The sequence below is a fragment of the Struthio camelus genome, chromosome W (genome assembly GCF_040807025.1).
Source record: "Struthio camelus isolate bStrCam1 chromosome W, bStrCam1.hap1, whole genome shotgun sequence".
Lineage (NCBI taxonomy): Eukaryota > Metazoa > Chordata > Aves > Struthioniformes > Struthionidae > Struthio > Struthio camelus.
In genome coordinates, this window is record NC_090981.1 from 59,121,125 (window position 1) to 59,144,682 (window position 23,558).

The following is a 23,558-nucleotide window of genomic DNA, read 5'->3' on the forward strand; positions in this document are numbered from 1 at the left end:
TCTGGGGCCAAACGAGCGTTATTGCAGTGGCCCCCGGAACTCCTAACTGCCGGTCGCACCTCAGGACACGGCTCCCCGGCCGCAGCGGGGCCCCGGGTCGTGCTGTCGCGACAGGGCGCTGTTGTCGGCGACAGGGCCTCGGACGGGGCGCAGGCGGCGGCGGCGGCGGCGGGGCGGGGAGCGGGGGTGGGGTGGGTGGGAGGGATGGTCTCCATGGTAACGCGGAGGGCGCGGGAGGGGGGGGCGTCGTCTCCACGGCAACGGCGGGCCCGCGCAACACCGCCCCCTAGCAACGCGCCGCCATGGCAACGCGAGGGCGGGGCCAGCGCGCGCCCGCCGCGCCTCCCCGCCAGCGGCTTCCGGGCAGCTGGGGGGCGGGGAAGGGAGGGGAGGAGGCGGAAGTCCCGCCCTCCTCCTTCCGGCCGTCGGCAAGATGGCGGCGGGGGCGGTGGAGCTGCAGCGGCTGCAGCGGCGGGTGGAGGAGCTGGAGCAGCGCGTCTACGGCAGCGGCGGGGCGCACGGGCCGCGAAAGGTGCCGGGGGGCCTCCGGGGGAGGGGACCCACGGGGGCCGGGCCGGGCCGGGCCGGGGCCTTGCGCTGCCCCCAGGGGGTCTGCGGGCCCGGGGGTGGCTGACGGGCTCGGTCCCCTGCGTTTGTTCCCCGTCCAGGTAGCGGACGGGCTGGTGAAGGTGCAGGTGGCGCTGGGTAACATCGCAAGCAAGAGGGAGAGGATCAAAATCCTGTATAAGAAAAGTGAGTGGCCTTCTCGTGCTTGCGGGCGGGCGGGTCTGTGTAAAAAGAAATAGAGGGGAAAAACAAAATCGCTTGTCTTGGAGGCTTCACGTCTTTAAACAGAAAATGTCCCCATGTCCCCGCCGCCCCCTTGCGAGCACCTTTGCTTTTGGCTTCGTATTTTCTATATTTGGTGTAGAAATAAGTAAATAACTGAGTAGGGAGTCTTTGTTCTCATGCTTCTTGTGTGGGGGGTGGGAAAGGGCCTGCTTAAACGTGTTGTTATTTGCTTTACGTTTCCCTGCGTCAGAACAATACGCGACAATTAGCTCCACGTGAAATGCAGCTCTTCAGTATTGTTAGAGCATGAGCTTCCAGCATGGCTTCTTGCATGTTCACGTGCTCAGATTTTTGGTGCATTTTAGAGCCCTTCTCTTCATGTGCAGTTGGAACAAGAAGGATCACGTGCTGCCACCAGTGGCTGCATCTGGGGAGCTGTCTCTGAACCGGAGTGTACCTGAAGTGGATGCAGGAGTGATGCTTTGTGCTGCTAAGCCACCTCTTAACCAAATTTACTTCTATGGTCACTGGTGTTGCAGTAGTAGCAGGCTGTGTAGTCCAAGACCATGGTGCCTCTTTGGTATAAAAACATAAATTGTATGTTTGTAGCCGATTCTAAGCTTGCTTCTGTTCAGCAGTAAAATGAGACTATTATTTGCTAATTTGCAGTTATTTGCTAATTTCGCTTTCAAGGCAGGAAGACAAAGAAGGGATGTGCCTTTAGCATTGCTAACCAAATATAAAGCAAGTGTTACAGGTGTTACACAGGCTGTGCTTCTGCAAGCAAGCAGTTATGGGGCTTGAGTCGTTTTGTAAGCTCTTGGTTACAGTGTTCCAAAGTCACCTATTTTAAAGTGCTGTCGCGATTCATGATTCTTGGCAAAAAGAACCCTAAATGAACATTATTCACAAAGTAACCTTATGTGTACAGCACAGTGGAGACTTGCACTTGCAGAGGTCATACTATTTCTTGTACTTCTTGTCTCCATATTTATTTTTGCTTTTAGTTGAAGATGTAATAAAATACCTAGATCCTCAGTACATTGATAGAATGGCCGTTCCGGATGCCATGAAGCTGCAGTTCATCTTGGCAGGTATGGCAGGAAATGAGAGGAGACAGTTCTTTAACACTGCAAAAGTTGTCTTTTAAATAGGCTGGAAAAGGGTGGGGGGTTTTGTTTTTTTTGTTTTTAAGCTTATGAGGTCTGGAAGGGCACCCTTTTTGGATCTGATCAGAGATGTGATTAGAACAAGGAGATCTAGTGCTTCCCTGCACACGTTCATGCCACAGCTTTATCAAGTCTAAACTTTTTAGTGTTGAGTAGTTCAACCCTGAATTGATAATAGAATGAGAAGAAAAACTGGAACTAAGACAGTTTCCCACAGCCCAGTCCTAATATTCACTGGACTGTGACAAAAAAAAGTAGATCTTTGGATGTATGTTGAACACTTTCTACGCTTATCCTATTTTTCCCAAAGAAAGTGGTTCCATTTTTTTTTATAGTCCATGAATGAAGCTTGGTGGAGATTCTCCTGTCTTATATTAGGGTGAAGGAGAATTCAGTGGTGAGCAGCACAAAAGGCTAAATAAAATCAAGTGCAAGTCCTTTTGTGTATAGCTAGATAATCTGGAAAGGGGCAGCTGGAATGTAAGTATCAGTCCCAGCTCTTTCATCGTCAGCTTGGGGTAGGACAGGTCACCTTTTGGGGCTACAGTTGACTGTTTAAGGGCAGTCTGTGGTTGAAGACTCCAAAGCCTCTGAGTACTTTGTGGGGTCCTGTGCATGACGTACTCAGAGGCTTTGGAGTCTTCAACCAGGGATTTGCACGCCTTCCTTCTAGTTTTTTATTTAGTTTGTAAATACTTTATATTTGACAAGATGCTCTTTGCTGTGTTAGGTGTGAGCAGTTTAAAAAACTGATCCATACCCGTTACTCCAAAGTTGGCTTTCCAGTATTTGTCAAAAGCCAAAGCACTGTCTTGTGTTCACTGATGTTCCTTCTCATCTCCCTTCAATCAGAGGAGCAGTTTATTCCTTCCCAGGCAGCCCTTCTGGAGCAGGTGAAGAACCTCCAGCCCATCTTGGACAGCTCCTGTATCCAAGGTACTGTATGTTCTTCTGCAAGTTTTTTTCTGAGCTGCAAATGTTGTTCTCCAGCTACCTGCAGCCTGTGCCACTTTTTTTCTCTTAAGTGTCAGACTTGTGAAAAGGAGACCTAAACACGTAACCTAGTGTGAGTAATGCAGATGTAAACGTAGTGTTCTGTCTGCTCATCCCTCATGCTGCACCACTGTCCCAAGGAAGTCCTCTATCCAAAAGCACGTGGCATCGTGCAGAGCGTAGCTGAGTGTCGTAGCTGTCATCCAGCAGATATCAGTAGGGAATGGGGCTGATGCATAAGGTTGATTGAGTAAGTTGAGAGGCAGATTAGAGACAACATCTTTGCAGAGACCAGAGGCTACACGCTGTGTACGATTACCAGACTGACACGGAGCCACTTCTGCCTGCTGCCAGAACGTCTCTGCTCCTGGCATAGGCAGAGATTCCCTTTTAATTGCCTGCTATAATGTTCCAGCTATTCTGATGTAGCTCTTGAGTAACCCTTAGTGCAGGCATCACCTAACTCATGACATCCTGAAGTAAAGTAACATGAACTTGATATTTAATGTACAACGTAGCTAGGCACATTTTACAGTATAAAGGGTGTGTTTCCAGCATGTGGCATTTACATTCAGAGAGCAGAGTTGTGCTGTGGTTTGCCTTTGGAGAAGTAACTGTTTTTATTCTGGTAGCTAATCTGCATGATGTAAAACGAACCAAACAGACTTCTCTTCTGTGCTTTCAGCCGTTCCTGACCACGCAGCAAAACTACAGCGACTCTCTCAAATCCACATACAGCAGCAGGTAATGTGAATATTCATGGCAGCACTGGCTAGCAAAGAGAAGGGGCCTTTTGTTAGTGGGTGTACTAACACTCCAGTGTTTGCAATAGTCTAGCTGTTCATGTATGCTATTTTTTTCCATCTTGTCCAGGATATTTATCCTGCTGTTCTGAAGAAACTTAGACAGCCTGTTGGAAGGCTAGTCAGGATTTCTGAGAACTGAGTATGGGTTGGAAAAGCGCTCTGCCTAGCATAAGCCAGAGGTTTGGGTGCAGCTCATAAACTGCTTTGGCTTTAACCAGCTGGCTTTCCTACTTTCGCTGGGACGCTGAGGTAAAGCACTGTGCTCAGCCAGAGCCCCAATCTCTGGAAGGCTGTTGATACTGTCACCTTGTCCCTTCTCCCTTCCGTTCCCCATGTGTTCGTTCCTTGAGCTGGTGATGAACATCCTGGGCAGCACCTAATGCACCCTTTCAGCAGTTCTGCTGTGAGTGTTTTAATACCCGGTGGCCAGGCGTGTGCAACAGCGTGCTTTCCTTCTGCAGCAAGTGAGGTATAGCTTGAGGAGAGGCAGGCAGTAGTGCAAGCCCGTGTGGCAGTTTGTGTGTGCTGATGTTTCTGTGAAACCTTTCCTTTCTCCTGACTGTCAAAGCGCTTCCAGCTACAAGAAGCTCTTATCTCAGTACTGGCTTCGGATGAGTTTCCCCTTTCCACTGCCAGGAGCTGGGAAGGCAAATGTCCTGGAGCTTATTGCTCACTCGCTAAGGCTTCCTTCTTTACAGGAGCAGTGTGAAGCTGTCACTGATGCTGTCAAGGTGCTCCTTGAAGACTACAACAAAATGGTATCCTTTTAGCTGATGCCTTGGGCATGACACAGCTGAACCGCTAGTCTGTCTCCTGTGCCTCCTTGCCCCATCACGTACTGTTGGCAGCAGACAGCCCCCAGCGCCAGGTTTAATAGCATTGTCCTTTCTGGTGCCATGACATCTGTGTCCCTGTCGTTCCCCTATCAGGAGCAGAGCTGTGTCACAGGGCTACCCGAGAGCCAGAACTGCCCACCTCTCTGAGACAGGAAACACGAGCTGTTGCCTGCAAGCCAGAGGCTCTGTGCTGGATCTGCTCACAGTGTAGTTTGGCGCACAGGAGCACTGGGATGTGTCCTGAACCTGGAGGGTAGGGAGCTTTGGGCCGTTCTGGATCAAGTCCCTTGAAATGCTGTGCTGTGTCAGTGTTCAGGAGTGTTCCTGGACATACAGCATCAGTCAGTGTTTGATGCTGTAGGATGGCTCAGGGCTTCAGCAGTTTGACTCAGTGTGCACTTTCCACATGCTAATACCCCAGGTCTCTTCATCTGTCAGTCAGGGTTGCAACGGCGCTGTCAGGCTGCCAGAAGGTTCTCAGACGGTGTTTTGACCTCAGTTTCCTTCCCTGAAGTTTCCACATCCCCCTTTCCTTAAGAGCCACGTCTAGACCCTGCTTCTCTCCAAGCAGTTTGTCCAGTGGGATGAAATGCTGACGCAGCTGGAAATGGCCAAGCAAGTGAAACCTGCGGCAGAGTGATGGCAGTGCTGGGAGCGAGGGGAGCCGCAGGCGGGGGCCCTGGCGATGCTGGCCTTGGGAATCTCAGGAGAGGCTGCAGCACAGCTCGCACCCAGGGACCTGTCGTCTCAGCGTGAGCGTGTCTTTCTGCTCAGCATGAGCGTGCTGCGAGTGATGGCGCAGGCTCTTGGGGGCGCCCTTGCTTTGTGGCTGCACTTTGTCCGCCCTGAATCAAAGGCACACTCTTGGTGTTCTCTTAATATGCCACTGTCTGCAAGTCTTGCACTTCCATGGAATATCTTTTGGTTTATAACTTATTTAAAAGTCCCTTTCTGCTGTTACTGTGGACCATAGTAAAGTCCTAAAACACTAATTGGGTTGCCTCTCCTTCCCCTCGGTGTAGTCACGGCACAGACTGACTGGGGCCAAGCTCAGAGTTGCAGCTGTATGTGGTGCTTGTGCAGCCTGCAGGTAGTTTGTGATGAGGAAATTTTATCCCTAGCATGAACTGGAAGCAGCCAGAGGTCAGATGAAGGCAGACGGTGTCCTTTTGTGGGGTCCTGTGCATGAGAAATGAAGAGAGAAATAAAATGCCTGTGCCTAGGATGGGTGCTGGGGTCCCTGCCTGGGGCAGGAGTGTGAATGCTAATCCCCCTAAAGGCTAGCCTTGTCTGGTGGCTTTCCCTAGCAGTGAGCCCTAGAGAGCTCTCTGCAATCTGTGTAAGAGAATCCCACTGTCTTCTGGTACAGCAGTTTCAGCCTGGCAGGTCTGCGTCTGAGGGCAGGTAAACCCCCTTCAGTCACGCCGGACCTGGGCTGAGGCAGGGGAGCCTCCTTGTGTGGGTAACCTGCTTCCTCCCATTTGCTTGAGCTGCCTGTGTCCTGTTAGCGGTGGCATGGTGGGCTCGTACCCGAGAGGATGTGAGCCTGACAAGGTTTTTCCCCTGAGGAAGTTCTCCCATCCCTGCGCTGAGAGAAATGAGGGACTGTTGCCTTTGTCCTGCCACCGCTTACTCGAGCGGCTGCTGCGAGTTAGGGCTCCTGGCCCCTTCTTTCTCAGTCAGAGGGGGGTGTTAGCTGTGCCTTGTCAGGGCTGCGCACAAGCAGTAGGAAGGGCTGCGCCCAGGAAGGGGCGCACAAGCGCTGGCTGTTCTGCAAGGGGCAAAGTGTGATAGCGATGGGCGGTTCATTTCAAGTTCTTTGCTGAATTGTCCCTTACCAAACCCAAACCTGGTGCTGCTCTGGGCAGAACTGGAACTGAGGGTAGTTCCAGAGCTGTCTGATCTCCAGTGTGCATGGGATGGGCAGTCTCGTGGCCTGGGCTGAAAGCCAAAGGAAGCTTTCCATCTAAGAACTGTAATAGTTTTCAGAGACTTGAGTGTTTGCTGCTACTATGCATATCCCCTGAGCAAAAACTCCAGAATCTCAAAGGAATCGGGACTGCCCAGCAGGCATCAGGCAGGATCCCAGCTGCAAACTGCTGTAGGGGCTTGGATATCTTATATCACTCCCTCCTGAGTGAGGCAGCACTGGAGTACTGCTGTGGGGCCAGCAAAAGCTTTCTGGTGCCTGGTGCTCTCTTAACGGGATTGGTGAGCTCACATCTGGGCAAACCACTCCAGAGCTGCCCACGAGAGGGGGCTCCAGACCAGCAGCAAGCCACCATGCCCTTAAAGGGGCCGAGAAGGCCCGGCTAGCCCCTGGAATCCACCTAGGACTTAAGTTTCTTCTGCGTCAAGGTCTGACGCACGCTGCCAGGCTGGGCCCCCATCGTGCTGGGGTTGTATGGACGTGCCGTGGGGGAAGGCTTGTAGGAGGTGAGAAGGTGATGTTCAGTCGTGTGGAGGATCAGCGAGGGGGAAGATCCTTCCAGCCTCGTGCTTCAGTGTTCATCAGCCTTAATGACAGCAGCGCCCTGGAGCAATCATTCCTTGTCCCTAGAGGAGGTGTGCAGGTTTTGTGTATTGGGGTGGTGGTAGGGTGAGCACTCTTTCTGTCTGTGCACAATCACAAGCAAAGCAATAGGCCGGAAGAGAATAAAAATTGCTGTTAGACAACTGGGAGTAACTTGAGGCTGCTTCAGAAGCAATATGAAAAACAAATCATTCACATGCAACTGCACTCACGTGCAGATGCCCTTGGATAGGCGCACGTAGATTCCCGCTGGTGTGACCAGCTCAAGAGATGGCTTTGTGAGGGAAAGGACTATTTCTGAGGCCACAGCGGGGCAAGGGGATCCTGCAGGGCTGGGGGCTTGTTCCCCAGGTGTAAAACAGCCCCGTGGCCTTGCTCCAGCTTCTGCCGTCCCATACAGAGGGCAGAGCCAGCTTGTGGATCACAGGTTAAGGTGGGACTTGTCCTTGCCAGTGTGAAAAGCCTGACTTGCTGCAGGAGGAGCTGGCAGCCTGCTCCTATTGCTGCTGGAGCCTGCAGTCCCATCTGTCACGGGGCAATGCAGTGTTTGGGGTGCTGTGACCCCAGGCTAGGATCACAGAGCGTCCGAGGCTGTCCCCTTGCCATGGCCAGCCAGGGCTGAGGACAAGCTCCCAAAGGAATGAGCCCATCCTCCTCTCCTCATCTTCCTGTCAGGACAGCACAGCTTCCCTGGGGCTCCAGAGCCCATCTCCCCTTTCCCATCCCCAGCATAGCCTGCCCCCCTGGCAGAGTGAGGCCCCCTCCCTCCCCCTGAGCTCTCTCAATAAGAAAATAAGTAATTTATTAAGAAAATAGAGGTTTTCTAAACCAAGCACCCCACAGAGCCTGGCACCACCTCTCTTTGGAGGCTGAACGGCAACTGTGCTCAGTGCTAGAGCTCTCCAGGGACGGCGACAGCTTGCTTTGCCGAGAGAGCGTCCTGCCCTGCACCGAGCGGCGGTTATCCCTGCTCAGGGCTGGCGCAGTCCCCTGGGCGCTGCAGCTGTGGGCTTGGTGCAGGTGGCATGGGCACACGTGCCTGGTGGCATGGGCATCCCAGTGCTCCAGTGAGGCCGAGCTGTCCCTGTGGGAGGTGTCTTCCTCACTGGATGATTTAAAGGTGCGGTGTGGCAAGACTGCCTGGCTCGGCATCCCCCGTGGGATGCTGCTGCGCACCCGTCTCCCCTTGAAGCTGCTGTGTTTGTGGGTACTCCAGGACCATGCCCTGGAGGCTGGGGCGCTGTTAGGGCTGGCAGAGCGCTGCCCCCCACGCCAGGACCACTGCCTTTGCCCTCCGTGGCCTGCCCCAGCCCTGCGAGGTGGCCGCCGCCTCAGACCGCATGCCCTCTCCTTGCCTGGCGTGTCCCTGCTGCGTGCTCCCGGGAGCAGGGCAACGCCACCAAACAATTTGGTGCTTGCCTGAGGTGCCTGCTGCTTTTGGGGGCCGTGACGGGGGACACCAATACGCTCATGGGGACCCAAGGATGCTGTGGTCCCCTCTGTGCTGGTGGATGCCTCTGGAGGGATTGCAGGAGCCAGGCAGGAGCTGCTCTCAGGACTTCTGGCCCTGGCCTTGCTGCCGCCCCAACGGCCTTGCAGGGTGCCTGGGGCTCTTCCCCCAAAACGGCCATGCGGCCAGAGCTCATCGTCGCTGGACAGGCGTCCTGCTGCAACGCCGTTGTGTTGGGGGTCCCTTCGCACCTCGCTCTTCCCATGCCACTCGTGCCCAGGGCCCGCAGTGGGGCTCCTTGGGGCCGTGCGGTCCCTGCCTGATGCCCAGGGCACAAGGACCCGGAGGAGCCTCTGCAGGATGGTCCCCACCGCAGCGTTGGAGCCCCGGCGCTGCTGCTGCTCCATGGGGCCGGATCCTGCGTCCCCGGCCATGCGCAGGGCTCGTTTTCTGCTGCAGGTGTTCATGCCCACCCTGGGTGCTGAGCCTGGAGCAGGGGTGCTGAGCGCCGCCTGCCCCTGAGCCCCCCGCAGAGATGAAGAGCGACCCGGGCGCCTGGCAGCTGCGGACCCCCTGCCCGTCCCCTCTGCTGGAGGACGACGCTGCTGGCATGGCCATGAGGGGCCGTGGGGGGGCAGGGGTGCCCACGGCCCCTCCATTCGGGGCTGGGGGGCACAGCACGGGGTGGCCCTGCTCTGACGCTCGGACCTGTGGCCCCGTTGGGTCCTGGCGGGTGGGCGCAGCCCTGCATGGCCCTTCGCCACAGGGGCTGGTGGCCGTGCTGGGCGCAGAGTCTTGGTGGGCTCCTGGCACCCGGCCAGCTCGGTGGGCCGCGGACACCTCTGCTGGCTCCTGGGGGCTGCCTTGCCCCGGACCCCCCCGTGCCCTGGGGGTCGGCACCCACAGCCCCGTCTGGCCCGTGCGGCCTGGTGGGCGGCCTGGGAGTCCCTGACGCAGGGGGGCAGGAGGAAGGTGCCCAGCGCCCGCTGCACCACGTGGTGCTCCAGCCAGGGCGCCGAGACCTGCCGCCGGGCTGGGGGGGTCCGCCGAGGTGCGGGCTCCCCTGGTGCGGGGTTGGGGGCACCCAAGGGCCCCTCCACCATCTGGGGCAGGGCCCCCAGGTGTGAAGGAGGGGAAGGAGGCTGCTTGGGAACAGGTGTCTCCGTCCCGTCCCGCTGGCTCCGGCTCTGGGCCATTTCCTGCAGGCCGGACTCGAGCGCCCGCAGGATCTGCCTCCTGCTCCAGCGCAGCGTGGCCACGGAGGCCGGCGGCGAGCAGCCCCGGCCCTGCCGCGGGGGGCTGCGGTCCCCGTGCGGGGCTCCCTGCCGGGGGGCACGGCACCGCGCAAGGACGCCCTGCCGCTGGGCCGGCCCCTCGCTGGCGGCCGGGGGCTCCTGCGCCGTGGCGAGGGCCGCCGGCGCCGCTGCGCTGGGTCTCTCCTCCGTCCCGGCCGGCGGCTCCTCCGGCAACGCGGCGAGGCCCCAGGCGGGCTGCGGCTCCCGGCCGCGGGCGTTCGCCTCCTCCTCCTCCTCCCCTGCCTGCGCCTCCGCCTGCGGCCGGCTCCTCGCCTCCGCGCTCGCTCTCGCCTCCTTCTCCAGAAACGGCGGCGCCGCCGCCGCGTCCCCCCTGGCCGAGCCGGCAGCCGCGGGGACGAGGACCGGAGAGACCACCGCGGCCGCCGGCCCTGCCCAGGGCTTCGGCGTCCCCCGGCTCTTCCCCGGGGCTTCGCTGGTGGCGGCCGCCTCGTCGCCGGCGCCGCCGAGCGCGCCGGGCAGGGAGCCGGCCCCGGGGGCCGCCCCGCCGCCCTCCTCCTCGCCCGGCGGCGCCGGGCCGGGCCGGGGGCCGAGCAGGTCCCCGCGGCGCTGCAGCCGCTTGGCGCGGACGTGCAGCTCCAGGGCCTCGCGCTGCTCCTCGGGCAGGAACAGGGCCTCGGGCACCGCGATGTGGACGGGCGGCGGGCGCCGGCCCCCCGGCGACCTCCCCGGCCGCGGCCGCGCCGCCGGCTCCGGCGGGCAGAGGCGCTCCGGCGGGAGCTGGGGCGGCGCCGGCCGCGACGCTTCCAAGGACCGCCGCACCGCGGCGGGGAGCATCCGCAGCCGCGTCTCCAGGCACTTCCTCGCCGCGTGCAGCCACAGCCGGCGGCGGACGTCGCGGCTCAGCTCCGGCTTCGACGCGCCGACGGGCCCCGCGGCGCCGGGCCGGCTCCCGTCCTCGCCGGCGGAGGAATCGGCCTCGAGGTCGGCGCCGGCCTTCGGCGCGGCCGCTCCTGCCGGCCCGGCGGCCGGGCTGGCCAGCTCGGGGCCGGGGGCGGCCGTGCCCGGAGCCAGCGGCCCCCCCGGGGGCTCCTGGGTGCTGGGGGGCAGCCCCCCGCCCCGGCGCCGGGGGCCGTCCCGCGCCGCGCTGCCCGGCGCGCGCCCGGCGGAGGAGCGGGCCCCGGCGGGGGGATCTTCGGCTCCGCCGGCGGCCTCGCCGCCCCCGGCCGCCCTCCCGGGGGGCTCGGGGGCCGGCTGCTGCTGGAGGCGCCGGGGGGGCCGGCCGGGCCCCCGCGTCCCGGCGCCCCGGGAAGAGCCGGCGGAGGAGGCCGGGGCGGAGCGGGGCGCCGGCGGGCCCCGGGGCGGCCCCGGGTCCAGGGGGGCGAGCAGCGGCGGCGGGCAGGGCACCAGGCGGGCCAGGGACTCCTCGGTGGGGTTGGGGACCCCCCAGAGCCCCTGGAGGTGCTTCTGCAGCACGTTGGCGGCCACGGCGTCGGCCTTGCCCTGCAGCCAGGGGCAGAGCCGCCGCCGGGCCAGGGGCCGGGCCTGCCCCGGGCCGATGGGCTTGGGCAGGCCGGGGCGGCCCTGCCGCAGGGCGGCTCGCTGCTGCGACCGCCGCACCGGCCCGGGCAGCGCCCCCAGCCAGATCTCCAGGCCTTTCCGAGCCAGGTGGCTCTGCAGGGACGGAGAGGCCCGGCCGTCCCGCTCGGAGCCCGGCGGGCGAGCGGCTCCGCGCCCGGCGGGGGCTCGTCCCTCCGGGCCCGGGGCCGCGGCGCTCCGGCTCCGAGGGGGGCTCGGCCCCGGCTCCGGCCGCGGCTGCAGCTCCGAGGGGGCGGCCCGGCCCCGGGGCGGGGGGCAGAAGGGGCAGCGGTGCCCCGAGCGCCCGCCCCGCCGGGCCGAGCCCGCCGCGCTGTCGCTGCTGGAGGAGCCCCAGGAGAGGCCGCCCGCCCGCACCAGCTCCTCCAGGTCCCACCAGGCCGCCCGCCACGTGCTGGAGCCCCACGAGGCCACCGAGCGCGGCCCCAGCCCGGCCGCCGGCCCGGCCCGCGCCGCCAGCACCCGCCGCTGCAGCTCCCGGGCGGCCGCCGCACAGCGGGCGCAGCCGGCCCGGCGGCACCGCGGCTCGGCCCCGGCGCTGCTGCTGCTGCTGCCGGTGGGATGCACCTCCGGACCGGGGCCGGGACCGGGGCCCTCGCCCAGCGCCCAGCGCCACCAGGCAGCAGCCAGCAGGGCGGCAGCAGCCACCAGCAGCAGGAGGCCGGGGCCGAGCAGGGCCTCGAGGGGAGCCAGCCCGGCCCGGCGCCGGCCCCAGGGCGCCCAGCGCGGCGCCACGGGTTGACTGCGGAGCGGTCCCCGTCGGCGCCGCTGTGACGTCACACACCCGCCGCTGTGACGCCACAGACCCGCGATGCTGAGAACAGGGCGGCGGGGGCGGGCGCCAGGGGCGTCGCCCCGCCCCCTGCCCCGTTCTCCCCGCCCACTTGCCCCTTGCGCCCTGCCCCCGCCGGCGGCGTCGCCCCGCCCCCTGCCCCGCGCGCTCCGCCCCGCCAACGGCCTCGCCCCCCCCCCCCCCCCCCCCGCCGCCATCTTGTGGCGAGCAGCGCCGGGCGCGCTGAGGTGGCGGCAGGTGAGAGGCGTTTCGCGGTGCGTGCTGCCCTGCGGCGGGGGCGGCCGGGCTCCGTCCTCCCTCCCTCCCTCCCTCTCCCCCCCCCCGGAGCCCCTCGGCGGGGCTGCCCCCTCTCCCTTACCCGTCCGCCCCGCTGCCGCCTTCCCCCGCAGCAGCGGCCTGGCCTCCCCTCAGGCCCCTCTGCGAGCCGCCTGGCCTCCCCTGCCCGTCCGCAGTAGTGGGGCCCGGCCTGCCCCTCCCCCCCGACCCCTATAGCAGCGGCCTGGCCGTTTCCCATTGCCAGGCCGCCATAACCCCCCCCCACCCCGCCACTTCCCAGCACGTCCTCTCCAGCGTGATCCAGCCGCCTGCCACCACCCCCTATAGCCCCCTGCAAGCCTTAGAGCCAAAAGCCAGCCCCCCCGTTGTCCCCACAGTGGCAGGCCGGATCCCTTATAGCAGCGGTGCCCCTTATTGCAGGGGTCTGGCCCTCCTGCTTCCCCAGCCTGTGCTGGGCCCCACAGAGGAGAGGGAGGCCTGCAGCCAGGCTGGGGTGAGGGCCTCCAGGGAGGGCACGTGCTTCCTAAATACAGAACAGGGGCACCGACCTGTCCCTTCTCCACTGGGGATGGGACCTGAGAGGCTGGCTCTGGCTGCAGCAGAGGAGATGAGCTGGCCTAGGGGGTGAGCCTCCAGGCGTAAGGCTAAGGAGGCATTAGTGCTGCATGCTGAGGTGGCTTTGGTTTTCCCTGTGGGGTGGTTGGTGAAAGGTTAGCCCGGCATCAGTCAGGAAGGCAGAGGTGGAGGGACGCTGCCTTAGCACACTCACTTAGCACACCCTCCTGCCAAGTGACTGGGCCTCTCTGTCTTTATTCACTTTCCTTCTGAAAGCCCCTTACGTGTTCATAGTGTGCCTGCTTCTTACTGGCCACGTGTCTCCAACCCGTGGCTCACAGTCTTCTGCTGTTAGCTGTACTGTGTCATCAAATATCTGATCCCTGGCCTTATATCTAGGCTAAGGAGCTAGGTCCTTTCTGCTTATGTACCCCCTCCCCAAACCTTCCCATGAGTCTGTTTCTATAACATGCTCGAGTTGCTGAAGGTGAAATATGCCCAGGTTCATAGCGTGCGTGTTTTAGTACTGCTGATGGGATGCAGCAGTGGTAGATATCCCGTTGCTTTCTGTTCCCATTTGTTCTGTGCTTTTGGCTGAGGTACTGCTTGTATTTTTCCTTTCATCCTGCTTAGGCTCGCAAAACTAGACCTGTTCCTTCTACCTTCTGTTTTTCAGGGCCAGGCTGTCCTGTGGGAAAGCTTATGCTGTAGGTATATGCGGAGGGAGACTGAGATTCCAGTGACTGCAGCAGGATTAGTTTTGACTTTCTTGTTGATATTTTTTTATGTGGTCTTTTAGGATCTCTGATTCTGATAAATTAAAATTGCCCTTTTGGGGAAAGATTATAGCTGACTTGTTTGAGAATTTCACTGAGCAGCAGTTACGAGAGATGTTTGTCAAGTGCAGGTGTTTTTCTGGACCTGCTGAGTTTTTCCACGTGGCTTTAGGATACCCAAAATCACACTAATTTGCTGTAATTAGGCTGCACAAGTAACTTCCAAGTAGATACTGCCTTTTCTTACAAATATGCTGGGTGCAGCATGAGGAGTTTCTTGGGTTTTACCACATTAGAAGGAGTAAATGAAACTATTGCTTCAGTTACCGAGTCGCTGCAAAGTTGGCAGAGGATGTTGAAAAGTCATGGATCCCACTGTACTTCTTGCTCTGACCTGGAGGGGTAAACTTACAGAGACTGGTTTTCTGAGCCATAGTTACAAGTATTAATGGATCCATTTTCCTTTTCAGCACTGCAGAATGGAGAACTATAAGAAGACCAAGATTGTGGAGAAGCCTTGTCCTCTTCCTTTCACTGACCTGCCCCCTGATATTATTGAGATGAAGGTGAAGGATGGGAGCAAAATCAGAAACCTGATGGGATATGCTATTGGCAAGATGGAGCTGGACTCGGTGAGGCAGATCCTTTTCACTGGCTCGGGCAAGGCCGTCAGCAAGACCATTACCTGTGTGGAAATCATGAAACGAAGGCTCAAAGAACTCCACCAGATCACCAAAGTGCTCTTCAAACAGATCGAAGAGATCTGGGAACCCATTGTGCCTGAGGCAGGCCTCGATGCCTTGACAGTGAAGAGAAACATTCCTGCCATATGTGTCTTGCTCAGCAAAGATGCCCTTGATCCCCAAGAGCCTGGATATCAGGCTCCAGGTTCTTTTGAAGCCTTCTGGATTGAGACACTCAAAGCAGAGTCCCAGGGTCAAATGAAGAGGAAGCAGGGTGCAGGAAGAGGAGCTGGCAACACAGGAAAGCACCCTCGGTCTGTCGGAGAGCATGAGGAGTCCTGCGAAAAGTCCTGAGACGAAGACGACGCGTTTGGGTGTAACTTGGGGGATTTAAGGAACAAGCCAGCTACTGTAGCTGGGAAGCTGCTGAACACATGGGCTTGCAGAGCTGTTAGGGGAGGGTAGGAGAAGTTGCTGTTTCAAAATGGACATGACTGTAGCTGTCTGAAACTGTGTTTTGACAAGTTGGCTTGTCAAAGGCTGCCAGTACTCTGTAGCTTGTGGTTGAGGAATGAACCAGATGGGAACCATCTCTATTTGAGCATGGACTATTGGCATCTCGTCAGGGGGCCCAAATTAATGGCTATTCACTGAGCTGGGTTTAAGCTGCTCGGGGAGATGCAGCAGGTGCAGCACACCACCCGCTCGTGTTGGAGGAGGAGGTGGCTCTTGCTGTGGCGCAGATGGGAGGTGTGACCCAGCTTGGATTTCTGGCTGCTGCCTGTGTCGCCAGAGTTTGTGTATACAGAAAACACGGTACTGGGCTGGATCAGCCACTTAATCTGTGCCTGAAAGTCCGTCTTCTCGTAATCCCTTGTGGCAGCCTTATGGTTTGAATGTAGGGCTGCAATCTCTCCTCAGATATGACTCCATCTGTGATTTTGTGAGAGTTGCATCCTTTCTGTCCTCCTTTGACCTCCTCTGTGGAGTTGGCAGATGATGCCCTCTATCTGCCAAAGTGTCAGGAGTTGACTGATCTAATAATCGGCCCGAAATCCTGAAGCTGTGCGAGTGCCCTGGGGTTGTGGTAATGGTTAGCTCCAAAGCACACTGTTTTCCTTTTCTGCTCGTTTGTGATACATAGAAATGGGTTTAAAATAAAGTTTCTTCTTTATTTAATGTGAAATTTGTGATGTCTTTCTCATCGTGCTGGAGGTCATTTTCTAAACATTAGTGATAGAACTGCAGCTGTGGCTGTGGGCTGAACCTTTGGGCTTTAACCTGCTTCTGAGGAGGAAGGGAACCTGCATGTGGGAAGTTTTTTCTCTCATAAAGGAACTGTAAGTGGGCCGTGGTGTGTGTTTGGGGAGGGGGGGGGGGATATTTTTTCTTTCCTTCCTTTGCAGTTCACCTTCAATATCCAAAGAAGGGTCAGCGCTTGTTTCTTCTGGGAAGCTTTTTGCCTTTTTTTTTTTTTTTTAAACTGCCAAGAATTGCAGTCTTAAGTTCTTGGCCCAAACTTTGTTAAATTAAATGAGACACAGCATCTTTTCTTGCTCTACAGTTTTACTTCTGGAGCAGCTGAGGTAAGTAAACACAGGGCAGGAAGAAAGTGCTGTTACTCTGAAAGCCTGAACTCTTGCCAGAACACCACCTGCTTAAACCGTGTTGTGATTTAAACCACTGCCTGTCCTCCTTACTCTACTTCCTTTTCAGTTAGTATCTGTCAGCCTGTGCAGAACTGCCACAACTGCTCTACTTTGAGGGATCCTTTCAAATCCATGGGAAACAAATGCCTAGAGAAAGGGTGAAAGGGGAGAGGTGGTGCCTTACCTGTGTGGCAGGAGACCTTCACAGCCAAGCCTGAGACTTCCTCCGCCTGCATGGCGTTTTAACTTGCATCAGGGCACAGGCTGAGCTCCCAGACCAAGCCAGAACGGTGCCAGACCCTTGCACGATTTGTTTTTGTCTGATGCTTATTCTCACTCGTGGATGAGCCATTTCATTCCTTTGCCTCTTAACATGTTTCCCCAAACTACAGAAGCTGTATGAAAACATGCTTTCTGAGTATTTCAACAGTGTCTTTCTGGCTAGCAGCAGCTTCTGTTGTTGAGGGCCACGCAGCAAAAGGGGTCATCTTCGGAGTCTAAACGTAATGACATACAAAACCAAGAAGTAATGGAAAGGGAATTAACTTGTGATCTTCAATTAAAAAAAGGAAAAGTCGAAGACAATAATCTGAGTTGTTCTCAAGGCTAGTAAACACCTTCCCCTCCCTCCCCCCGAGGATGCTTTGGCTATAGGTAGTCTGGGTTTAGCTCTCAGTAAAGCACAGCTGCTGTTCAGACATGCTTGTCCACCAGATGGATAGAAAGGATGGGGCAGCGTTACACCTCGTAAAGTTGTGAACGCGCGGTGCTGGCTGTATCCTACTGCTCCAATTTTGTAGCGTTAGGTGCAAGTGTCTGTGTCGAGCTCATGCTGGTCTGGAATTAAACATTGCTGATTTTACATATGTTGTCTCACTTCATCCTGAAAGGAACATTTAAAATGGGAGATGATGCCGCATGAGGCGTGTAACACAGCCTGCCTGACGTGGCTGGCATGAGCAGCGCCCTTACGCGGGTGCGTGTGATGAGATGCAGCTTCGGAGCTTGTGAAAAGGTTTCTGTTGTTTTCATAGACTGGAAAATAAGCTATTTTGGGGGAAATCTCGTGGAAACGTTCTGGAGTGACTGCTGAGGAACCTCAGGGGCACGGCGGCAGCCTTGCCGCAGCGCGCGGGCTGTTCGGTCGGCCTCATCCTGGCCCCGCTCTCCTCGCCCGGCTGCACGAGGTACCTGTGAGAGCAGATGAGGCGTTTTAGTATATGGCCAAAGCAGATGAAACCTGGAGATGGAGCAGAGTTAAGCTAAGGTTATTTGTCTTTGCCAGAGCCCTGCTGTTCCCAGCTGCTGTTCCCTCACATCCAAGGAGGAGACTGCTCTTATTAAATAGTCAGCCGAGCTTCCCTCCCCAGGGCGCTGGCGGCGGCCCGGCTGCGCAAGGAGCAGACCTTCCTGGGGGCGGCGCACCGAGTCGGCCCCCGCTTTTGGGCACTTGCTGCCTTTCCGCTGGCGGGGAAGCGGCAGGTGCTGCCCCGGCCTCTTTGGGAGCTCCAGTTGCCGCAGAAGGATCTCAAGTCCGAAGGCGCCCGAAAACCCAGCCTCACCCTGCGATGGCAGCGTGCGGTGAACGACGCCTCAAACCCAAGGAGCGTGGCGTTCCCGGGCGCTGAGCGGGTCGGGCAGCCTGCGGCACGCGCGGCCCCCTGCACAGCCTGTCGGGTTTGCTCCCCTCAGCCAGGAGAGGTCCCTAGCTCACTTGCCAACGCGGAGCTCATCTCCAGCTCCGTCTTTGCCCTGGTGCGACAGGTTTGCGCTGATCCGTGAGGAGCCAGGCGGGCCGCCCCGGGCCGTAACGCTGCTGCAGGCAGGGAGGAAGGAGGGTCCGGGGCACCTCGTTCCCCACCCAGCCTGCTGAGGCGGGAGATCGAAGGCGAGGGGTGCCACCTCCGTGCGGACAGGCGAGTGGCAGGGCAGAGCTCTCGCTGGTGGCGCTGGTGATGCTGGGTCCTGCGGGGCCGCGGCATCCCTCGCCGGGAGGGCAGAGCCCTCCCCGGTACCCGAGCAGGCTCTGTTTGCTCGCAGGCCCCTCCAAGGAGAGGCTGTGGGGCTGCCCCCTCGGCCCGGACGGCCGCGGCGTGAGCAGCCTTCCCGCGGGCCCGGCGAGGTGGGTCCCCTCCGGGGAGGTGGCTGCACCTTCCTCGCCCTGAAGCGGGAGCTGGGACCTGAGCGATCCCCGAGGACAGTTGCTCTCATCCCCTGAAACGGCGGGGGGGGGACCCCGTTTTGCACTCCGGGATGCTCCCCGGGACCCTGCAGTGCACCCCGTCCGGCAGGGACAGGGCTGGTTCTCGCGCCCGCAGCCCTGCCGGTGAAACAGGGTGCTGGAGAGGACCGACTGCGTGGCAGACGGGCTCCGAACCACTTTTGCTTCGTCCGGGGCTCTTCCCTGCCGAAAATTCGCTCGCCTCGCGCTCGGGCGCCTGCGGCGGCTCGGGCCGGGCAAGGCTGGACGGTGGGTTTGGAGGTGGACGGGGGCGTGAGGAGCACAGCCGGGGGGGCAGCGGCAGGGTGCGCTGCGCTCCGTGCCTCGGGCCGCCCCCAGCCCTGCTCCCTTGACCCCTCAGGTGACAAGCGGCTCCTTCGGGGACGAAGCCGCCCTCCCACCACGCTCGGCCGTTTCCCTGCAGCTTGGCCCTGGGTGGCTCAGCTAGTGGGTCTGATCCCGCGGGGCGTTTGGCTTTACTGTGCGAGGACCCTCTGTGCCGTCCCGCGGCTCGCGTCCCGGGCACGGCTTTTTGGAGCACCTCTAGGTGCCAGGGTGGTCCCACGTGAAGAGGAGGAGGGAGCCGGGCCCCAGGCTCCCTGCTGGGTCCTGGCCCAGGAGCTGCCTCCGGGGAGGTGGGACGCGGGCACGCAGGGGGACGGGCACCCCGTGCTGGACGCGTCACCCCTCTGCAGCCTCGCCTCGTGGCCCGGCACTGCTCTAACCGACCTGGGGCAGGGCAGCGCCCGGCCCGAAGCCGAGACCTCGCTGGCCAGGGCTCCGCAGCCGGCCACGGCACCCCGCACGGCCCCCCGGCTTCGTGCCCCCATGGGAAGAGCCCCCCGCGCACCCTGCTGGCCGTGGGGTGCTGGGATGCGGGGCGGGGGGGGGCTGCAGCCGGCGCCACGCTGCCCACGGCCCGACGGGCCGGCCGGAGGGGGCGAGCGGGGGACGCTGAGCCCACGGGTGTCCCCAGCCCCGCCGGAGCCGTCCGGGCTGGGGGGCGCGGCGCCCCGCGCGGCTTCCCCACGCACCCCGCCTGCTCCCCCTCCCGGCGCCGGCCCGGCAGAGCCCGGGCAGGGCCGAGCCGAGCCGAGCCGGGCCGGGCTGAGCCGAGCCGGGCCGAACCGGGCCGAGCCGAGCCCGCAGCCCGCCCTGCCCGGGCGCCGCTCACCGCCGCTCACGTGGGAACGGGGAGGAGGGGGCGTGGCCGAGGCCGAGGGCTCGCCCAATGGCGCGCGGCTGGCGGGGGTCGTCAGCCAATAGCCGAGGGCGGTCCGAAGGGCGGGGCGCCGCGAAGCCCCGCCCTCCCGATGCCGGCGGGAGGGAGCGGGGAGCCGCCGGGCTGCGGCACCGACGGGGCGGCCCGACCCGCACCGGGCCCGACCCGCACCGGGCCCCGCTCCGGCCCCCCCAGCCCAGCTCGGCCCGGCCCGGCCCGGCTCTGCCTGGCCCGAGCGCCGCCCGCCGGCGGGGGTCCCGCCGCCTGCCCGGCGGGGCGGCGCGGCTGCCCGCCGCCGAGCGGAGCCAGGTAACGCCGGGGCCCCGGGCCGGGGGGGGGGGCGGCTCCGGCGGGTGCCGCTGCCGGCAGCGGAGCGGCGGGGCCCCCCGGCGGGCGGCCGGGCATCATCGGCGGCGGCGGCCCGAGCGCCGCCCCGGGGGAAGGGGCTCCCGCTGCTCCCGGGGCCCCTCGGGGCTGGCAGAGGGGGGGATGCAGGGGGTGCCGGGTCCCCCCCGGGCCTGCCCCACCGGTGCGGCGCGGAGGGTCGAGGGCGCCGTCGCTGCCGCCGTGCGGGGTCCGCTTCAGCCAAGCGAGCGGGGGGATTTCAACCCTCCCCGTCCCAAATGCCGCTGCCGGCGGGTGCCCGCTCGGCGGGCGCGGGGTGGCGGGGTGTCCGCCGGGGCGGCCTCCCACCGCCGTCCGGCTGGCACGGGAGGGACGGAAAAGAAAAACCACACGGAGGGTGGAGGGGAGGCTAGAGCCGGGCCAAGCGCGCTTCGAGTCATCCGGAGACGGGCTGGCGGCGCGGCAGGGACGCTGCGGTTGGGACGGGCTGCTGGCGCCCCGGCGGGCTGCGTCCCGCTTTGGGCACGCCGCGGCTGCCCAGAGCCGCAGAGCTCCGGGCGTCGGGTGACGCTGGCCCCGCGGCTCGCTCCCGGGGGACCCGTCCTTGGGGTGCTGGCGGCAGACGCCTCCTCTCCCGGCCCCTTGAAGGCAGCGAGGCTGCAGATGTGGGGGCCAGCGAAGGCCGTCGGACCTGGCTGCTTTCCCGCAGCGGAGGTTTGCCAGCCTGGGCCTGACGACCTGCCCTGCCATTAGGTGCCGGGAGCCAGCCGGCGTCCCCTGTGTCCCCTCCGTTGGTTGGGGTCCTGCTGCCAGCTCAGATGACGGGAGAGGGCAGCCCTGGGCAGAGCCCTGCACACCTGCTCGCCCCTCCGATGCTGCGTGTGCCCTGCTGGGGCCTGGGGGACACGCGTGGGCTCTGGCCCCGTGGGGGCCGGTGAGCGGGTTGTGGAGCACGGCGTGACTCTCCCGTGGTGACTGGAAAGGCTCCCCGCGAACAGCAGCTGCCTCTGGGGTGTCCCGGGAGATGCTCCAGCCTCTCAAACCTCTGCGGAGGGGGCCGCGGGCTCGGAGGTGAGCAGCTCCCTGTCCCCACGGTGCATCCCAGCATCCTCGGGGCCGGGCAACCCCAGAACCGTTCACTGGGGCCAAACCACCTGCTTGCAGTCCCATCTCCATGCCTTGCCCAGGCAGCCACCTCGGAGGAAGGTGGCAGAGCCGAGGGCAGCAGGGCGCTGGGCTCAGCGGCTCTGCCAGCCGAGCACTAGCTTCCCTCTCTTCCCGCCCTGGCAGAGCGGGACCGGCTCGTGGCGCAGCCGGGAGCTGGCCCTGAACGCCTCGACGGGGAGGTTTGCAGACGGTGGCAGCTCCCTGCTCGGGAGGCAGGGGAAGTGGCTGCTGGCAGCCCTGTCGCTCCTGCAAACCCTCGGGCACCTGCACCCTTGTCCCGGCGGTGACGGTGACACTTTCTCCTTTCCAGGTGCATGAGGGAGGAGCGGCGTCCTGGTGTCCCCGTGGTGCTGCTGGAGGAGGGGAAGCCGAGGCCTGGCCGTTGGGTCCTTTTTGGCTGCAAGCATCGCTGTGAAGCAACCGCCGAGGTCGTAGCTCCGCGCGGCTAAGCTGCGACTCGGGTGACGCCGTCCTGCTGCTGCTGCCGCCGTGGCCCTGCTCGTCCGCCGAGCTGGGCAGCACGTGCCGAAGAGCCGTTTCGCCTTCCCCTCCCCGGAGCGGGGGCCCAGCCTGGAGCGCTGGGGGGCTGCCCCGCTGCCGGGACCGCAGCCGGGGCCCTCGGCAGCTGCGGTCGTCGCCGTCGTCCCCCGCCAATGCCTGCCGGCGGACGCTGCGCTCTCCGTCGCTGCGCCCGCATCCGGAGTAGCGGGCTGAGGCCGGGGGCTGGCCGGGGGCCCGGCGTTTCACCGTGGAGCGGGGCTGCCCCGCGGGGCAGAGGCGATGGGGGCGGCTCTTTCCACCGGAGCAGTCGTCGCTATTTCTTTTAACTGCGTCATCGCGTTGCTCATCCTCATCCTGTTCCTCATCCTCTGCAAGGCCTGCAGGACCCCGTCCTGCCCGAAGAAGAGCCCGTCCTCCGACGGGGACGAGACGAGGAACGAAGAGAAGTATCTGCTGCAGCCGTGAGCGGCGCGGCGAGCGGGCAGGCGGTGCCGAGCGCTCGCGGGAAGGGTTGGCGGCCGAGCCCTTCATCTCTTGTTGCTGCCCCACGTCTGGACCCGGTCGGCCGAGGGCTCTGGGACTGGGTGGCTGCCTGGCTGTGCCGAAGGAGTTGCACAAGTCCGGACACCGCATCCGCCCTGGGACTGGGCTAGCTGGGGTGCTGGGCCGGACAGGATGAGAGCCGGGGGGGGCGCTGAGCGGCTGGCAGGTGCTGTGAAGCTGGGCAGAGCCCTTCCTTCGTGCGGTTTTGGTGCCCGAAATCTCCGCGGATGCCCGCAGCGACCGTGGGGATGGAGAGCCAGCGAGCGCAGGCGCGAGGCCAGCGCCTGCGGCCGGGGCCGCGCCGCGGGGACGGCCCGCCTGCCTCTCCGGGCAGCCGGCCGGCGTGGCGGCAGCCCACCCGCGGGCGAGCCCTGCCTTCGGGGCTAGCCGGGGTGCTCCTCCGCAGCCCCGGCCCGCGGCCGCGCTCTGCCCTTGCCTCGCGGATGGCGGCACCCGCAGAGCTGAGCGGGGCCGGTCGGCGGCGGGGAGGCAGCAGGGCCTGTCGGGCTCTGGGTGCCTCGTGGTGGCATGCAGCCGGTGGCACCCAAGCGGCCCTGGCAGCTGCAGCTGGGCCTTAGGGGTCCCCAGGGTCTTTGGGCAGTGGGTGCTGGGAGAGCAGGGGGCGTTTGGCACCCACCTGCCCCAGCAGCTGTTTGTGTGAGCCAGGAGGGGGCAGAGGGCTGCTCGGCTCGTCCCTTTGTCCCCGGTGTGCCCATCGGGTCCCCTCCAGCGTTAGCACCAACACTGCCGTGCAAACTGCCCTCCTCCTGGCTGCTGAGCCCGGGGGGGGGCAGAGAGCTGGGACAGGGATATTTGGAAGTGGCGGGGAGGCGAGAGGCTCCCGAAGAGCTGCGGGCGCCCGGGCAAACAGTGCCGAAGGGTCTTCCAGCCCCATCGCTTGGGGGCTGCCAGCTGGTGCCAACGGCGGCTCGGGCGCCGCGGGGACTCGCCGCGGGCCCGGCCCGTCCGCCGGCCCCGCTCGCTGCCCAGCAGCAGCCGGAGCAGGGGGCTCCGGGGTGACCGCTCCCCGCCGGCGCAGCCGCTGCGACAAGGGGCCGGAGGGCTGGGCTGCGCCGGCGGCGCGAGAGCCGGGGGCCCCGCGCGGGCATGGCCGGGCCTGGCTAAGCCCGCGATCCCTTCCCGTGTGGGTGCCCCGCCGCCAGGCGTAGCTAACGTGTCCCTTTGCAGTGGTGTTTTTACTAGGCTAATAAACGGATCGTAGGAGCCAGGTGGCGTCTCCGAGCTCTGCCCTGCGCCCCGGCGCGGGCACCGTTTGGGGGGAGCGCTGCGGCCTGTCCGTCCCCGCAGCCCTGAGCAGGCACCGCGGGCGCACAGCTGGCGGCTGATGTCCCTGCAGGGTGCGAGCGGTTTGCTGGGAGACCGGGAGGAGGAAGGGCTC

At 62.5% G+C, this 23,558-nt stretch overlaps 3 protein-coding genes across 5 annotated transcripts; 2 read left to right on the forward strand and 1 right to left on the reverse strand.

Annotated features, from left to right (window-relative positions):
- Nucleotides 1–390: 390 nt before the first annotated feature.
- LOC104152016 (dynactin subunit 3) lies at nt 391–5,588 on the forward strand. The gene is made up of 7 exons (XM_068924970.1): nt 391–532; nt 669–753; nt 1,800–1,886; nt 2,814–2,897; nt 3,640–3,698; nt 4,459–4,518; nt 5,147–5,588. Exons 1-7 carry the CDS (start codon nt 434–436, stop codon nt 5,234–5,236), a joined length of 564 nt encoding a protein of 187 aa, XP_068781071.1. The 5' UTR covers nt 391–433; the 3' UTR covers nt 5,237–5,588.
- Nucleotides 5,589–7,337: 1,749 nt separating this feature from the next.
- Nucleotides 7,338–14,262, reverse strand: LOC138064339 (collagen, type I, alpha 1a-like). The gene is made up of 3 exons (XM_068926383.1): nt 14,156–14,262; nt 9,533–12,170; nt 7,338–7,403 (listed from the first exon to the last, which is right to left on the reverse strand). The coding sequence occupies exons 1-3, from the start codon at nt 14,260–14,262 to the stop codon at nt 7,338–7,340; spliced, it is 2,811 nt and encodes a 936-aa protein (XP_068782484.1).
- Nucleotides 12,406–15,697, forward strand: LOC138064083 (ribonuclease P protein subunit p25-like protein). Of its 3 annotated transcripts, none has more exons than XM_068924971.1 (2): nt 12,406–12,458; nt 14,299–15,697. In XM_068924971.1, exon 2 carries the CDS (start codon nt 14,308–14,310, stop codon nt 14,863–14,865), a length of 558 nt encoding a protein of 185 aa, XP_068781072.1. In that variant the 5' UTR covers nt 12,406–12,458; nt 14,299–14,307; the 3' UTR covers nt 14,866–15,697. The 3 variants fall into 3 exon arrangements, with proteins under 3 accessions (XP_068781072.1, XP_068781073.1, XP_068781075.1); XM_068924972.1 differs by having other exon boundaries at nt 12,412–12,475; XM_068924974.1 differs by lacking the exon at nt 12,406–12,458 and adding an exon at nt 13,735–13,759.
- The last annotated feature ends 7,861 nt before the right edge of the window (nt 15,698–23,558 follow it).